General features: G+C 48.6%; 1 protein-coding gene across 1 annotated transcript in view; it reads left to right on the top strand.

The window, feature by feature from the left end:
• The window catches only part of SHB (SH2 domain containing adaptor protein B), a 146083-nt gene that overhangs the window by 42143 nt on the left and 86122 nt on the right, over positions 1 to 17818 (top strand). Inside the window, exon 2 of the mRNA XM_049895310.1 lies at positions 8850 to 8970. Coding sequence (XP_049751267.1) covers positions 8850 to 8970 — 121 coding nt within the window. The remainder of the gene's footprint in view (positions 1 to 8849; positions 8971 to 17818) is intronic.

Below are 17818 nucleotides of genomic sequence, written 5' to 3'. Positions count from 1 at the left end.
GCAAAGAGCTGACGGAGGCTGTCATTTGGAGTGCTTTTTTCCTAACAAGTTGGAGCCTGCAGGTGTCTAAGCAAGCAGCTGGGCTGTGGGAGGGGAGGGACTGGAAAGACCAGTGGTGACCACTTTAAACGCCCCTCGCTCCTGACGTAGGGGGCACATTTACGATGCAGTATGTGAGGTCAGTGTGATTCTAGAGCACAAAGAAATGGCTGGCAGCTGCTGTGAGGCCAAGTTCAGCTCAGCAGAAGGAAGACCGCTTTAATTGTGAGGCCAGTCCCAAGTGAGTGTGTTCCCTACAGCTGGAGGTATATGGGCAGGGTGCTTAGCAGGACCTTGTTCTTGTGAAGGAGGGGGCCTAGGACTTGGAGATGGCTCTGCATGACTCAAGGAGACCTTGGAAGAAAGAAAGGGAGCTGGTTCTAAGTTGGTGTGGAAAAGTGCCCTCTCTACCCTCTGATTTCCAGGAGTTGCGGCTGACTGCATGAATGTAGCTAATTAATCTTCCCCAAATTAATTTCCTTATCATTGTCAGAAATGATTTATTGGCGGGCCTGTAAGGAGAGTTGGCCTATGGTGGTCAAAGCCGAGGACTGGAAGAGGTGGGTAAGAGGTGCCCGTCAGTGCACAGCATCCCCACAGCCCTGGGTAGCCCAGCCTGTGGACCCCTTGGAGCCCTGGACACTGGCTGTCTCCCAACACTCAGGTGAGGGTGACCTTGAGGGTTCAGAGGCTCCCTACTACTCGGCCAGGTGCCCTGACTAGAAGGTGCTCTTCATCCAAAGCATCAAAGGGAGAAAAAGGATCCTTCACAAACATTTATCTTTTTGTGGTTGAGAAATATGACAGCTGTTGTCATGCCTAATTGCAACCAGTTTTCTCTGTGTGATCACTAGGGCCTTTACTGGGTTTTTTTTCTCATGTCTCTGACTTGCCTCCCCAACTAGATGTTCACCTTCTCTGGGCAGAGAACCTGCCTTAAGCAACTTTTACACCTCCCAGCACTTGACTCAGGCCTGGGCACCCAGGAGGTGCCCTTTGCTGTGTAACAAAGCCTTTTCTTCGTACACTACTGACACTTTTCCCAAATCACTTCATTACTTGTTCCTCCCAACATCCACATGAAACTGAAAAGGCAAAGGGTTCTGCCCATTTCACAGATGAGTTATGGAAGCTCAGGGAAACAAAATGGGTTGCCTGAGTTACCCACCGAGCATGGGGCAGAGCCACAGCTCAGCGGGTCTGGAACTTCCTGCCTCAGCCATGTCCTTTCTGTGGGTCACCCGCCTTTCTGTGTATTTGCACAGCCACAGGCAGCTGCTGCAGCCCAGCTGTTACTGGTCAGCCTTGGGGCTTTGTAAATACTGCCTGCCCCTGCCCAGTAGGGTTCTGCAAAAGCCACCCACCCAGGCAGTCCTGAGAGCCAGGGTTCAGCTCAGACCTGAATGTCCAAGTAGAATATGGCCTCCCCACTGAGTTTGCCCCCAGACAGCACTGAGAGCACAGACAGGTGGCATCCAGCTGGCCTTTCCCCCCAAGCAGAAAAGACCTGCCTCAGAGCCTCTGCCTGGACACCCCAGATGGCCGGAGCTTGCTCTGTTTCCCTAGGCACCTTGTACCTTTATTGGCTGTTAGGTATCCTTTCTGGGTGCGCTCAGAGCATCTGCTCTGCCTGTTTCCTGAGCAGCTCCCAGTGCTTTGAAGCCTTTTCCAGATCCCCAGGTCCCTGTCCGTTGAACCTCATTTCTTTGTGGCATGGCAATGGAGTCTCCACCTGTGGACTTTAGGCCTACCAGGGCTCCAGGTGTGCCCAGCCCACCAGTGGGGACAGAGGCATGGAGCCTGCTGGCTACTGCCGCCTCCTGTCCCACACACTGTTTGCTTACCTTCATGGAGTGCCACTGACCCTTGGAGTGAGGGAGAGGACCAGAGACGGCCTCTGCTGTAGAGGGCTATGTGACTTCTGGGTTTTAGGCTGGCCAACCAAGACAGAGATCTCTGGGCTGCCATTGTCTTGCTGGCCACCCACACCTCTGCATGGCAGACCAGGCAAACCCCACACCATACTTTTATCCAGGTGTGTGCTGTGGGTTGAAGTACGATAGAGTTAACCCCTCATGGCCATGTTTCACCATGTTGTTCAGAAGGCAAAGAGGAGGCATCTCCAGTCTTCACTGTCCTTTAAAGTGGCTGTAACACACAGGGACTTGACCTTAACCTGGAGCTCATGACCTTCCTGGATGTGCCCAACACTTTGTGGGTGTGTGTGTGTGTGTCTTAGGGGGTGTAATGGGTATGTTGTCAGATTCCTAAAGAGATTCATGACCCCAAGACTGTTAAGAAAACTGCTCATCACCTGTGACTAATGAGCTCCTTTAAAAAATCGTCTATATGAGACCAAGTGGTCAGAAATTACTCTAAAGCAAAGATGAGAAGGTAAGGGGGTGGGAAAACTGCGGTACTGGAAATGGTATACCCAGAATGGAATGAATGAGATTGATGACACATTGTGAAAAAATGTGACCAATATTGCTCAGTAATTTGTGTAGAAATCGTTAAATGGGAACCTGATTTGCTGTGTAAACTTTCACCTTAAACACAGTAAAATATTACTTAAAAAAAGAGACTGTTCTAATACACTGCCTTAGTGCCATCCCCAGGTTGTGCTCACATGTAGTTTGCTTTGGAATACAACAGAGAAGAGTCATGGTCCTGGAAGGAATTCAGGGCCTCATGGGGGACCACCCTTTCACTTTCCAATGGGGAGAGCAGCCCACAGACGGGGAGACTTCTCTTGCCAGTAAAGCCGCTGGTAGAGCTGGGGCTGCTCCAGTGCTGCTGGTCCCACAGATGGTAGCACATGGAGGTGATGGTGTGGCATGTAGGAGGTACCCGTGGGGGAGCGGGGACATTGTGAGTGACAAACCCCTGGAAGATGGCTCTGTCATGTGGTGGCGGCTACTTGTCCTCTCTCATCCCTCCTCTTCCTCTCCTGATTTTAGTAGGGATGCCCTGTGCATTTGGGCAGTGGCTCTTGGCACTCCCACCAGCCCTACCTGGAGGCTGTGATCTTTGCAGAATGAGCTTACTGAGAGCCAGGTAGATTTGGCCTTAGAGGATCTACACTTTAGAACAGAGAGCCTTGCACATGCTCATGGCCAGGATCAGCTGGGCTCGCTGTGGGGCAGGGAGGGGGTCTTGCCTTGTAGCCCTCTCCCTGCCCTCCTGCACAGGCCACGTTGCTCAATTGGGGCCACCCTGCAGGATTGCACAGAGGATGCCATGAGCTCTATGTCTTAGATCCTGGAGATGGACCAAGATGTGTTGTGTTATCTGTTACTCCAGTTGACCCCCCAGGGAAGAAAGCAAGGAGCTGCAGTTAATGTGATGAGTATCTTGCTTCACTTTGTTGAACAGGGCTGAGAAATTTCTGGGCAAAGTGAAATTCCAGAGGAATATCTGGAGGCTTGCCTTTAGACTTTCCAGGGCAGGAGGGGTGTCTCTAGCATAATGTTTCCCAAACTTTCCTGATAAGAATCATCCAGGTTGCTTGTTAAATATACCTGTTAGAGAGTCTAGGAATCTGGTTTTTAGTACAAGTGTTCCAGATCGTCTTCCAGCAAGTTTGGAAAATAGTCTTTCTTCCTTACCAGAAATAGCCTGTGGAAGAGAAGTGTTTTGTAATAAGTTTATTTTTACATATAATACATACATAGGTTCTCTTTCTTTTAAAAATGCTTTGGCTTTAAAGGTGGTCTCCTTTCACAAGGACAGAAAGAGCCATATAAACCAGAGACTCCATTAGCCTGAGATCAGAAGAACTAGATGGTGCCTGGCTACCACCAATGACTGCCCTGATAGGGAACACAACAGAGAGTCTCTGATGGATCAGGAGAAAAGTAGGGTACAGAACTCAAATTCTAGTAAAAAGACCAGGCTTAATTGTCTGACTGAGACTGGAGGGACCCCAGAAGACATGGCCCCTGGACTCTGTTAGCCCAGAACTAAAACCATTCCTTAAGCCAACATTTCAGACAAAGATTAGCCTGGACTGTAAGACAGAAAATGATATTCGTGAGGAGTGTGCTTCTTAGCCCAAGTAGACACATGAGACTATATAGGCAGTTCCTGTCTGGAGGCAAGATGAGAAGGCAGAAACGGACAGGAGTTGGTTGAAAAAAAAAAAAAGGACACGGGAAATCTGGGGTGGAAAAGAGTGTGCTGTCACATCATAGGGAGAGCAACTAGGGCCACATAACAGTGTGTGTATAAGTTTTTGTATGAGAAACTAACTTGAACTGTAAACTTTCACTTAAAGTACAATTAAAAAAGGGAGAAAAAAAAAGATGGTCTCCTTTGATTCCCCAAATGAACCCAGTCCCTGTCCCCGTCTCCTCCCACAGAAAAGGTGTCAGTTTGGGGTGGATATCTTCTCAGGCGTTTTCTTTATTTACACAGAGCTACAACCTTTTTACAAGATGTCTGTCTTGTGTTTCATAAACGGACTTCTTGTTGTATCTGTCATTTGACAACTTGCTTTTTTTCCATTCAGAAATATGTCGTGGAGAACAATGTGAGCACATATAGAGCAAATGTTTTTTTTGTTTTTTAACCTGCCATGTAATATCCCATAGTAAGGAACTGGCATGCTTTATTTAGCAATTCCCCTATTGATGGCTATAGCAGTTGCTTGCAATATTTCCTCATTTCTTGCTTCAGTGAGCATCCCTGGCTATGTCTCCTTGTACACATTTGGGCTGAAGTAAAATTGTTATTAGGTGCCGTCAAGTCGATAATGAAACATCACCCAGTCTTGTGCCATTCTCACAGTCATTGCTGTGTTTGAGCCCATTGTTGCAGCCACTGTGTCAATCCATCTTGCTGACCCTCTACCAAGCAATGATATTGTTCTCCAGGGATTGGTTCCTCCTGATAAGATGTCCAAAGTAAGTCGTGTGTTTTTGGATTTTAATGGATTCTACCAAAGTTACCCTCCACAGTGGCTCCACCAGTTTACGTTCCTACAAAGAGCATGGGGAGAGGACCCAGTTCTCCACACAGAGTAACTAAAATGCTCACTGGTACATATGGAAGCATGGCTGAGTGGTACAACCACCATTCCTCTAGTACTTCTTTTGGGGATGAATAGGAAAGCTACTTCCTATCACCAAGCTAAATTCCTAAGACAGAAACACGAGGACTGCTGGAGGGGACTGGTACCCCCCGGCAGCGTGTGTATAACATAAAGGAAGCATGAGCACCGAGTCTGTCACCAAGTCAAAGACCCACGTCAGAGAGGCAGTTGGCACGATGGAATTCTAGAACCCCATGGGACTTAGAAGGTGATGACTGGCCTCTGAGGCTCTTTTGCTGACTTGCTGGGCATCTGCGGACAAGGTCTTAGAGCTGCAGTGGGCCATGTATAAAACAAGGGGGATTGGAATGAGTCTCCCATGGACTCCCAGTTTTGCCGCTCTATGAACCTGTGAAAGTCCACTGCAGCATTGGGCTGACTGAGTTCTCCAGTTTTATTTGAAAGCAAGAAAATGCCACGTCTAGGGTTTCACCACAACCCTGCCCTGTTTCCAGAGATGGGCCAGTGCACGCATCCCAGGAGCAGAGAATGCAAAAGATGGGGCCCTCTGGCTAGCCGGCCACTCACCAACAACCTGCCTTTCTGCTGCTGCTCCACCCTTGCCCTGTGTGATGGTGAATAAGCCTCTCGTGAGGGATCGGATTACTGTCAGGTCCCGGCCAATCTAAGATCAAATTCAAAGGAAAGCTTTTTGCAAACCCAGGTGGTCTGACCTGCAGAGAAGTCCCGACTTAGAGTGAGCCCTGACACCTTGCGCAGTGGCCATACCATGTAGTCCTTAGGTTGGTGCCTGTGGCATCTGGCTGACTGCCCACTTGTCTCTCCTGAAGCCTGGTTAAATTTTTACTCCCAAAACGACAACATGATTTTGCAAAAGGTCGGACAGTTGGGCGTAGTGTTCGCTGAGTTTCAGGTTGCTGAAACTTCCTATTCCCTCCCCTCCCCTCCACCCACCTCACTTTGAAGTTCAAAACCAAATTGATTAAATACAAATTTTAGGAACCTTTCGATTTGCTTCTTAAATGAACAGAATTCTAAACTTTTTTTTTTTTTTAAAACGGAAGGATTTTCAAGTGTCAGCAGGTATAACTGGAACTGTATGTCAGCAGAGACCAGGGTCTTTTCCTGGTTTTAGGATTTGTAAATTCTTATTGAAACGGAAGTAAGCAGGGCAGGCAGCTGGGGGCCCCTGTGACAGCCTGGGCTCAGATCTCATTTTAATTAGGAAATATAGACAGCGCCTGCTGAATCGGGGCCTCACAGAGCTCCCTTCCCAGGGCGAACAAAGATGTGGTTTATATCCTGCAAGCCTCTGCGTTTGCAAATTACAGAGCTCTTCTGAGAGGGGCTGGAATGTCGATTTCTAGCTTAGGGAGACTGCTGCCCCGCCCCATCTCTCCCCCTCTCCACTCCCCAGCTAATCCCTGAAAATGATTTTGTTTTCTTGGGAAGATATTTGTTCCCTTTCTCGTCGCGGAATAGTTGGAGAATGTTCATGTTGCAAAGAGAGACAGAAATGAAGGCCAGGATGAGCGAAATGAGATTAGATGTCATCCAGCAAGTTCATCATTTTATCCATATGGATTTCTGGTCCCCTGAACTCTGAGCCCCTAAACCCAGACCTTACGTTAGATCAGTGTCAGAGCTGTTCTGTTTGACAGTGGTTCACATATATAATTTTCTCCCTAATGTGTTCTGCAAATGGTAGAGTAGAAATTTCAAATGAAAGACAGTGCCAGGCCCAGCAGCCCCCGCCCTCTTCTTCCCTCTGCCTGGCGTCATTTGAGCTGAGTGAGTCTCAAGAAAGGCCGCTATTACAGTGTCAGCGTCTGGAAGCAGCCCCCACCGAGACTCAGAGGCCGGCCCCTCCGCCTGGATGAGGTACTGGCAGCAGGGCCGCAGTGTTCAAATGGTGGGTGCTTGAGCCGTAGTCCTCACCGATTAGTTGGCTCTGGTTTGGGAGCAGTCACCACTGCATGCCATACCTCTCCTCAGCCCCTGGCCACACGGCAGTGACAGCTGTTGCCCGCCGTCCCTTTGTGGGCCTAACGTTTCCAGAAACTGGAGGCAGCCTGTCGCAGGGGTCACTCTGCCAGGGCTGCTGCCATTACCAGGCAGACAAAAGGGGATTTTCCCTTCCCCTGGGTTTACTGGCCCCTCAGTGCCTTACCTTCTGGTAGCCATTCCAGTAGCTGGATGACTACTTGGGATCCCTTTGATGCCAAGAATGACCCCAAGAACAAAGAAGGGAAGGAGGCTCCTGTGGTTTCTAATTAAACCCACTATTTAAATAACAATTCATGTAACCTGAAGGGTTGAAAGAAATGCTAACCTGTCCTCTCCCTGGAGCATCAGCTGGGTGGCCCTGGCTGGGAGGCTGAGGACTTGCCCTTTGCCAAATGTGTGACCGGGGAGGACCAATAATGAAGTCACACTGCAAGTTTATGGTAGAGCCTAGGGTGCGTTGTGGGCAAGTGGAGTTGGTAGATTCATGTTTCCCCCCTCCCCTGTAAATTCACCCCTAATAAAGGTTGCCATCACTTGCCATCGAGTCGTCTCCAACTCATAGTGACCCCATATGTAGAACTATACTCCGTAGTAGAACTATACTCTGTAGTAGAACTATACTCCGTAGTGTTTCCAATGGCTGATTTTTTGGAAGGAAGTTGCCAGACCTTTCTTCCGAGGCTCCTCTGGGTAGGCTCGAACTTCTAACCTTTGGGTTAAGCAGTTTAGCACATTAACCATTTGCGCTACCCAGGAACTCCTAATAAAGGTTGGGAAGTAAAAAATGGAGGAAGAGCTGCCAGTGTTTACTCTCAGCCTCTGAGAAGTTTTACCCTTCTCAAGGGAAAAATGTGGAACTTTGTCTCCAGCATCTTAGAATCCCAGATTCTCATTTCTCATGAGACTTCCCTCTCAGAGAATCTCTTTGTTCTATGGAACTTTTTCCAGGTGGGCCGAGTTCCACAGTACAAACAAGTGGGAGGCAGAGGATCTGGTTGATAGTGTTATTCATACCCCTGCCTCTCTGGACCTCAGTTTCCCCATGTGTTATAGAAGGGCCTTCAGATTTATTGCTTCCAAGGCCCTTTCTGGTCCTGGCAGTCCACTGTCCACCTCCGAGCTGCTTCGTGTTTTCATTCCGCCTGTCTGGGACCACAGTCCTCATTAAGTGCGTTCATTTCACCAAATTGTTGTCTGATTACTCAAGGCGTGGTAGTGTTCCAGATTTGGGGGAAATGGAACACTGAGCACAATCATCTCTAGACAGGCTCTTCTGTGCCTCAGCCAGCACCATGAGCATGCCAGCATTTCCAGGCTTTCTGCGCTCTTGTTTCCAACTTTCCCCCATTTCCATTCCATTAAACTGAGCTAGTCACATTCCCGAACCCACCTCCCATACTCTTGCCTCTGTTGCTTCTTCGGTAGTTGTTTCCTCTGCCTGCGTGCCTTTCCTGGGGCCTGTGTCACTGTCCCTGGAGTGGCCCCCCTCCACGCACAGGCTGGGGCTCTTCCTTTGAGGTGGAGCACTGCCAGCCAGCTTGGGTCCCACTTGTCACCTCCCTGAGGTGGGAGCCCCCTGAGGGCAGGCACCAGGCCTGGTTTCTGCCTTCACTGCCTCTCCTTACTCGTCCAGCGCAGGCTGGGCATACTGTTGGTGCTCAGGTTATGTTTGCTGGATCAAAGCATGGCTATGAACAGAAGTAAAACAGACAAGCCAAGGTGGACTAACACCCCGTCCCCCTCCTTTCAGGTGACCATAGCCGATGACTACTCGGATCCCTTTGATGCCAAGAATGATCTCAAGAACAAAGCGGGGAAGGGGGAGAGTGCTGGCTACATGGAACCCTATGAAGCCCAGAGGATCATGACAGGTAAGCAGAGCTATTGGCACAGGGACTTGCTACTCGACAGGGAGGCAGAAAGGGAGCAGGGCCTCCTGGGCACCCCCAGCTGGCCATAGTGGGGGCAGGGGGGGTGTACTTTCAGAATGGTGGTTATTAAATCCTTATCATGGTTTATCAGTTCATGTTTCAGCTCCCTCAGGAAGAAACTGACAGGACACAGTGAAAGTCTAGATACAAAGGTACCAAATGCAGTTAGCTGAAGATAGGCACCAAGAAGTAAATGTGGAGAAGAGGGGAAAATTCTTTGTTTTTTAATTTTTTGTTGTTCTTTAGGTGTAAGTTTGCAACGCAGATTAGTTTCCCATTTGATAGTTTGTACATAAAGTGTCCCATGACATTTATTGCATCCCCCACAGTGTGTCAGCACTCTCCCATTTCCGTCCTGGATTCCCTGTTTCCTTTCGTCCAGATTTTCTACCCTTTCCTGCCTTCTCATCTTTGCGTTTGGGCAGATATTGTCCTTTTGATCTCATATAATTGTTCTAAGGAACATGTTCCTCTCGGGTGTTACTGTTTATTTTGTGGGCCTGTCTATTGTTTGGCTGAAAGGTGGTCTCCGGGAATGGCTTTAGTTCCAGGTCAGAAGGCTGTTTTAAGGCCATAGTCTCGAGGGTCCCTCCAGTCTCTGTCAGACAAATTAGTCTGGTCTTTTTTGTGAATTTGATTTTTTGTTCTACATTTTTCTTCCACTCTGTCTGGTACCCTCTGTTGTGATCCTAGTCAGAGTGGTCAGTAGTGGTAGTCAGGCACCATCTAGTTTTTCTAGTCTTGGGGTCATTCAGGCTGTGGTTCATGTGGTCCATTAGTCCTTTGGACTAATTGCTCCCTTGAGAGTCTTTGTTTTTCTTCACTCTCCTTTCTCTGGACGGGAAGAGACCAACAGTTATATCTTAGATGATCGCTTTCACGCTTTTAAGACCCCAGACGCTCCTCACCAAAGTATGATGCGAAACACTGTCTTTACGAACTATTGTGCCAATTGACGTAGATGTTCCCCGAGTCTGTGGTCTTCGCCTTTGAGCTTAGACCCACGAGGCTTTTGGTTATGTCTAAGAAGTTTCCGTGACTGCCCCTTGTGTGCTCTATCATCTCTATTAATACACATGCAGCACCTACAGTTACGTATGTAGAAATATCCACAACCAAACCTATATGAGAAAAAAAATTCTATCAGGGATTTCTGACTGAAGAAAGATACAGCATTTAAAACCTAAAACTTAACTTGGAGCTTCCTAGCAGCCTGGGCAAAAAGGGAAGCAGGCTGGGTTACCTTGCTTTCATTGCCTAGTAGAAGGGAACAGAGTAGATTATTAGTGAGGACAAAAGTATTTCTGGCCAAGTACCCACAAATCTTTGGGAGCTGAAAGAAGCATAAAGAAATGTGACAGGTTTACAGGAAATATGAAAGCTGTTGCCCTGTGTGTGTTTTCCCGTTGGCCTTGATGACGAAACCCTTTCAAAGCAATGTGCTCAGGAGAATGTAGCTGATCTACAGCTTCCTGGGAACCTGTCTACTCCAGGATAATGCTCAGGGGATCTTTAGGGAGGGGGTGGTTACCAGACAGTATTCATCTTGGACAGGCCCGCATGTCACAGGGTGGTAGGGAGATGGAAGCGGGGAAGAATACCCCCACGTGGGTTCTCCTGGCTTGGTAGGACAGACTAGGGACAGAAGAGTGGCCGTGCTGGTTAATACCCTCTGACCCCTACACAGGGCAGAGACATGAACAGGGTAGGGTGGCCAGGTTTAGAGCTGCCCAGAATTTTGGGACCAGTCGAATTGGTACCCTGTTTCTCTAAAGATTCTGGATGCAGATGCCTTTTTCTATGGCTTTGCTGTTGGTGGCGGTGGTGGTAGCATTTTGTTGTTGTTGTTGTTGATGAAGCTGGACTTTTTTGTGTGTGTATTTACATCTTTGAGCACTTGTTCTTGATTCTTCTCAAATTAGAGACAGAAAGAAAGGAAAGAAAAGACATTTACTGAGCATGTGGTGTGTGGTGGGCCCGAGAAAACCTGTGCTCATAGGGTGTGGAGACCATGTGGGATGGGGTGTTGAAGGATCTGGGGGCAAGTCCAGATTCTGTCTCCAGGAGAGTCTCTGCCTAGTGTTCTTCCTGTTCATGGAAAGTGGTTTTGTGGTCACCAGCATGGCCTTTAGGACGCTTGGCAGCTTTGTGAAGGGCTGAGGCAGAGAGTGTTTGCCCAGAGTGACTTAGGCCGGACTTCTGGAGGGCTGCCCTGTGTGCTTACTCCTGGCTTCCTCATCTCACCTGGTAAAGCAGCTTCTGGGCAGTAGGAGGCAGAGCGCTGGGCTAGTGCTCGGGGCCAGGATCCTGTGCAGGGGGCAGCCTACTTTCCTCCAACAGCATGTCTGCTGTGCTGCCTCTCAGTGGAGAGTCCTCCCACAGGCGCCACAGTCACACCGTTCCCAGCACCTCATCTCATCCCCGCCACCTGGGGCTGACAAATTGCCAGTTCTGTGGGCGCACTGAGGGCTGTGCTAGCCCTGGGCCTGCCTCCAACCCTCGGGGCCTGCGTACCTCCCTGCAGCTCCAGGCCAGTCTGGCATTCAGCAAGTGTTGACCTGGGCAGAAAAAAAGTAGCCGTTGCAGGAGTTACCCTAGGACACTTTGGCACATTCAGAATGCCAGGGCAGCAAGGGCTTTTACAGATGAGGAAACTGAAGCTAGGGAAGGCGAGGGACTTGTCCAAAGATTCACAATGAATTGCTGGCAGAATGCCCAGAGTGGCCTCTCCTTAGCAGGGGAAACTTTGGGGTGAGGGTATTAAAGAAAGGGCAGCATTTGTGTTTGCTGTTACGGCATCTGGGATACAGGAAACGGCAGGGCCTGAGGCTGGGGAGGCCCGTGCTGGGTACTTGAACGTATACACTCATTAAGCTTCACAGTGTCCCACTTTACAGGTAAGGGAAGCTGAAAGGATAAGTCATTTCCCTGGGGTCACACAGGTAGAAGAAGTGAGTGCCTCGGGCCTGAGTCTGCAGAACATGGAGGCAGAGAGCTGGATGCAGGTCCTGCTGAAATGTTGCTGAGCTGCAGGCAGGATGATGGTTTAGAAGTCCAGACTCAGGATTCTAGAGGGTGAGGAGGATCTGCCACTGTCTAGAGTTTTTGGAAGAAGCCGGAGTTCCCACTGGAGTTATGCCATGGACCCCAGAGTGGAGTGGCCTTTTTACTGGGTCAGTTTGGCCTATGGAACTTTGACATTTTCACAAGGCATGCTCTATAGGGGCCAGGGCAATTTGAGTTAACCAGGCACCTGTTAAGACCTTTGGCATTCTCTCACCAAAGTAGTATCTATGTATTTGCTGCTCTGGGCTTTTTCTTAGCTTGGAGGTTATGCCCAAATTTTACCCAAGTGCTTCATTTTTAAGGATACTCCACACATATACATTGCTGTCGAGTCGATTTCAACTCATAGTGACCCCATAGGACAGAATAGAACTGCCCCATAGGGTTCCCAAGGCTGTAATCTTTATGCAAGCAGGCTGCGACATCTTTCTCCCACGGAGCAGCTGGTGAGTTAGAACCTCTGATCTTCCGGTTAGCAGCCGAGCGCTTTGACCACTGCACCAGCAGGGCCTCTTGTTTTTAAGGATATAGGTGATTAAACGGGACCTTTTCCGGCTTGATATTCTAGCTGCAGCTCTCTATCTCAGAATTCTTTGTGTGTCACGTCACCGTGGTGATTGATGGCAGGGTGGACTTGGGCTAGGGTGAGCCATGACTGTGTAAGGTTCTAGGAAGCAGCTCTCTGAGCTGATGCAAAACTCTGGTGGGCGGGGGAGGAATGCGGGGGATGAGAGGCTCTTGCTGGCAGTGGGGCAGAGGAGGATGCGTGTATCAGTGAGCATAGTAATAGGAGGTGCTCTCTGGTACATAAACATGACCCTGATGAGAACTGTGCCCTTCCTGTGCCTGAGGCAGTGTGCTAGTATGGAAGGAACACAGGCTGGAGTCAGGCAGATCTGGGACAGCCACTTGCTACCCAAGTGACCTATGGGCCTCAGGTTCCGCCTGTGGAGCAGTGGCCTTAGAGCAGCAGGCTTTCTGCTGTTACTGGCAGTTAGACCGTTGGCAGCTCATTCCAGGCCTCTGTTTTCCCATCTTTGGAATGGGGTCATTAACAGCAAGAGTGATGGCAGCAGCTAAGATCTCTAGTTCTTGTTTACAGCGTGCAGTGGGAATTCTTACTGGACCCTCATAATTACTCTTTGAGGGGTGAGTGCAGGTAGCCACTGACTTAGGACGGTATTCCCTCCGGACTGCTCCATCAAAGTCAGTTCTGACATAAGTACCTCTGTTTTTTGTTTTTTTTTAGTTTTCGTTATTGTTGCCTTTTATTATCAGTATTTTTATAAATTCGATTGTTATTTGTCTTCGGGAGTTGGAAACATTACATATAAACTTATAAACTTAGAGCTTCAACGTTGGTGCTTCCCGCTTCTTTAATTATATGCATGTTAGGTAAGCCAAAAAACAAAAACCGGACAGTCGTAAGTGCTTTTCATCCGCTCAGATATGCCATAATTCACAGGCTGCCTGTACTCCATTCAACCTATGAGGAAACTGACAGAGGGTTTAGTTAGTTGTCCAAGGGAGCTAGCTAATATGTCAGTTGTGAGACTGACTTCCGAGGCCCTGATTTTAACCGCTGTGCAGGATGGTCTCTCCAGAGCCTGCCTACCGCTGGTGCCATGCAGCTTGCCGTGATTTGCAGATTCGCCTGCATGGCCACCTTGGGCTCGATTAAGTGAAGAAGTTCTGTCCTCTGCATCCCTTGGCTCCATGCAGCCAGTGTGGAGAGCTTTTGCAAGGTATGCTTTTGTGAACAGAGAGCTTGGCCCAGTCCAGTGGGCTGTGGCTGATATAGAGCGGGTAGAGAAGTATGCCTGTTTTCTCCAGGGGCTCTTCTTACTCTGCCTCAACTTACCCTTTCCACAGACTCTTCTTTTATGTCTCCTGCAGGAGTTATGTTCTGACTCCAAGATGGAGGCTCAGCTCTTCTCAGAACCTCAGAGCCCAAAAGCCCATGGGTTGCCTGGGCCTCACCCTCCATCCCCACTGCCTCTTTCACCCCAGCAGCAGCTCCGGGGGCACTTCCTTAAAACCCTGGAAGTCTGGAAACCAACTGGAAAGTTAGTGATCCAATCCAAGCTTCCCATTTTACAGAACGGGAAACTGAGGCTCAGAAATAGTCAATCCTTTTGAGATTTCTTTTTAAACCCACTAAGTAAATGTGTGAAGCTGTCATGTGAGGCAGTGAGCTGCCCATCACCAGAGGTATCCAAGCAGAGGCAGACAGCCAGCATTGAGAGATAACATGACAGGTAGTTAAGCCTCAGATGGATGAATGGCTTAAGCCACTTCTGAGGTCTCCTTCAACTCTGAGCTTCCAAGACGATGCCACAATTCACTGTGACCTGCCTTTGAATACAGTGATTGTCATTTGTCATCCAGGACCAATCCCACCAAGGAAGCACCTGAAACTGACTTTGAATAGAAAGGTGTGATGGTTAAGGTTGTGTGTAAACTTGGCTGGGCCATAATTCTTAGTGGTTTGGCAGTCCTATAGATAATGTGATCACTTCCATGATAAGATTTGATATAATGTGATCACCTCCATGATGGCATCTGCTGTGAGTAACCAGTCAGTTGAAAGGAAGTTTCCTTGGGTATGTAGCCCAAGTAGACATCCTGGCAAGGCTTGTGGGCTTGTGCTTGCTCTGGATCCTACAGCTGGCTCCTGTTCATCTGACCTCCAGTTCTTGGGACCTGAGCTAGCAGCTTGCCTGTGGTCTTGCCTGCTGATCTTGGAATTTGTCGATCTTTGGAGCCTGTGAGCAAGAGCCCTGTTCTCTGACCTGCCCATCTTGGGTTCGCCAGCCCCTGCTGCTAAGTCAGTCAGGAGAAGCCTGTTTCTTGACACACAGACTTGGGACGATCCAGCATCTACAACCGTTTGAGCGGTTTCCCTTGATGTAAATCTCTCTCTCCATGTATATATATAACCCAGTGCTGTCAAGTCAATTCTGACTCATAGCAACCCTATAGGACAGAGTAGAACTGCCCCTTAGAGTTTCCAAAGAGCACCTGGTGGATTCTAACTGCTGACCCTTTGGTTAGCGGCTGTAGCACTTAACCACTGTGCCACCAGCATTTCCCTATATGTGTGTGTGTGTGTGTGTGTATATATATGCTTTACTGGTTTTGCTTCTCTAGAGAGCCCACCTGTCTTAGTTATCTAGTGCTGCTGTCACAGAAATACCACAAGTGGATGGCTTTAACAAAGAGAAATTTATTTTCTTACAGTCTAGGGTTGGTATGAGTCGGAATCGACTTGATGGCACTGGGTTTGATTTTGGTTTTTTCTAGTAGGCTAGAAGTCCAAATTCAGGGTTTCAGCTCTAAAGGAAGGCTTTCTCTCTCTGTCCGCTCTGGAGGAAGGTCTTTGTCCTCAGTCTTCCCCTGGTCAAGGACCTTCTTAGGCACAGGGACCCCGGGTCCAAAGGACATGCTTTGCTGTGGTGCTGCTTTCTTGGTGGTATGAGGTCCCCCGCTCTCTGCTTGCTTCTCTTTCCTTTTATCTCTTGAGATAAAAGGTGGTGCAGACCACACCCCAGGGAAACTCCCTTTACTTTGGATCTGGGAGGTGACCTGAGTAAGGGTGGTGTTATAATCCCACCCTAATCCTCTTAACATAAAATTACAATTCCTTCCTTACAAATCCTTCACAAAATGGAGGACAACCACACAATACTGGGAATCATGGCCTAACCAAGTTGATACGAACCTATTTGGGTGACATAATTCAACCCATGACACCAGCCTAAGACATTTGGTACTGGAAGTGAGGTGCTGTTCTAACAGATAACCTAAAATGTGGAAGCAGTTTTGAAACTGAATGGGTAGAGGCTAAAAGAGTTTTTAAAGTGCCTAATAGTAAAAGTCTAGATTGCCTTAAGAGACTGTTGGTAGAATTATGAACATTAAAGACAATTCTGGTGAGGACTCAGAAGGAAATGAGGAGAGCTGTTACTTTGGAGATGGTGCAGACAGTGAGAAGCAGCAGCTGAACCAGGAGACTGGCCTAAGACAGCACTAGAGCTGATCCATGGAGCGAGAGAGCTGAGTGCCTTTGTGCAGGAGGCTTCCTGGCAGAGTGGGGCGCCTCTGAGCACTTATCGGTGAAGCCAGGCTTGCCGACCCATGGATCAAGAGCGCTGAGTGCCTTCCAGCTAAAGTTTACTGGCGGAGTGGGGTGCTTCCAAGCACTTATCAGTGGAGCTAAAGAGCTATGGGATGCTTGTCCCAGCAAGGCAGATGGGGACAGTGAGGCCCGAGGGGCTGAAAGGCCAAGGAGCCAGGAAGCAGAAGCTGAAGAGACAAGAAACATGGGAAGCAGAGCTGCTTCAGTCTCAAAGGGTAGGGCCACGACCTCTGAGGTCTCAAAGGGTGGAGTCGCCACTCAGATGAACTAGGAGAATGGGGTCACCCACAGCGAAGGAGCAGAGTTGCCATTTCCAGTGGGCCTGGAAGGCGGAACTAAAGCCCAGTGCTGAGGGACCTCCACTCAGAATCCAGAGAGTGTGGCCAAAACCTAGAGTGGAGGGTAGGGCCATTGTGTAAATGGTCTCAGAGAACAGAGGATTGTTTTCAGACCTTGAGAGCTAATGCAATGTGTTCTGCTGACTTGCGTGGTGCCTGTTATACCCTTCTTTCCCTCCAGTTTCTCCCATTTCTAATGGAAAAGTCTGGCTTGTGCCTGCCTGTTGCACCCTTGTACCTTTCGAAGCAGCTAACTTGTATTCTAGATTTCACAGATGAAGAGGGGTTTTTGGATTTTGGACTTGGAGTTCATTTAAGACTTTCACTATAATGTGTGGTAAGAACATGAATTTTGGGGGGGCAAATGTTGAAATGTTATGGATTGAATTACGTTCCACCAAAAAATGTGCGTCAACTTGGCTAGTCCATGATTCCCAGTATTGTGTGATTGTCTACCATTTTGTCATCTGATGTGATTTTCCTCTGTGTTGTAAGTTCTACATCTATGATATTAATGAGCTGGGATAGGTGGCAGTTAATGTTAACGAGACAGAACTAAATCTATAAGATTAGGTTGTGTCTTAAATCAATGTCTTCTGAGATATAAAAGAGAGAGGCAAGTAGAGAGACGGGGGACCTCATTACCACCAAGCAAGAAGAGCCAGGAGCATGTATCTTTTGAACCCAGGGTCCCTGCACCAAGATGCTCCTAGACCAGAGGAAGATTGATGAGAAGGACCTTTCCCCAGAGCTGACAGAGAGAGAAGCCTGCCCCTGGAGCTGGCACCCTGAATTCAGACTTCTGGCCTCCTAGGCTGTGAGAGAATAAAATTTTCATTGTTACAGCCACCCACTTGTGATATTTCTGTTATAGCAGCACTAGATAACTAAGATGAAGGGATCTCTTGGGGCTGGCAGCTTCCTTTCTCAGTACCAGCCTGGCTTGTGCTAATTGTTCAGTCCTGTTTCCCATTTTCACCTTCCTTGGCCCACCTCCCAGTATCAAATTCTGACCTTGGCCTTTGCCATGCCATGGTGACTGAGCTCGGCTGCCAACCAAAAGGTCAGCAGTTCCAATCCACCAGGCGCTTCTTGGAAACCCTATGAGGCAGTTCTATTCTGTCCTATAGGGTCACCATGAGTTGGAATCAACTCAACAGCATCGGGCTTGGTTTTTTGGGTTTTTGTTACCCATCAGGCCTTGGTTTCCTTGTCTGTAAATTGAAAAGATCAGAGTATTTCTGGG

Source organism: Elephas maximus, chromosome 9, assembly GCF_024166365.1.
Source record: "Elephas maximus indicus isolate mEleMax1 chromosome 9, mEleMax1 primary haplotype, whole genome shotgun sequence".
Taxonomy (NCBI): Eukaryota; Metazoa; Chordata; class Mammalia; order Proboscidea; family Elephantidae; genus Elephas; species Elephas maximus.
This window is presented reverse-complemented; position numbering and strand designations above follow the sequence as displayed.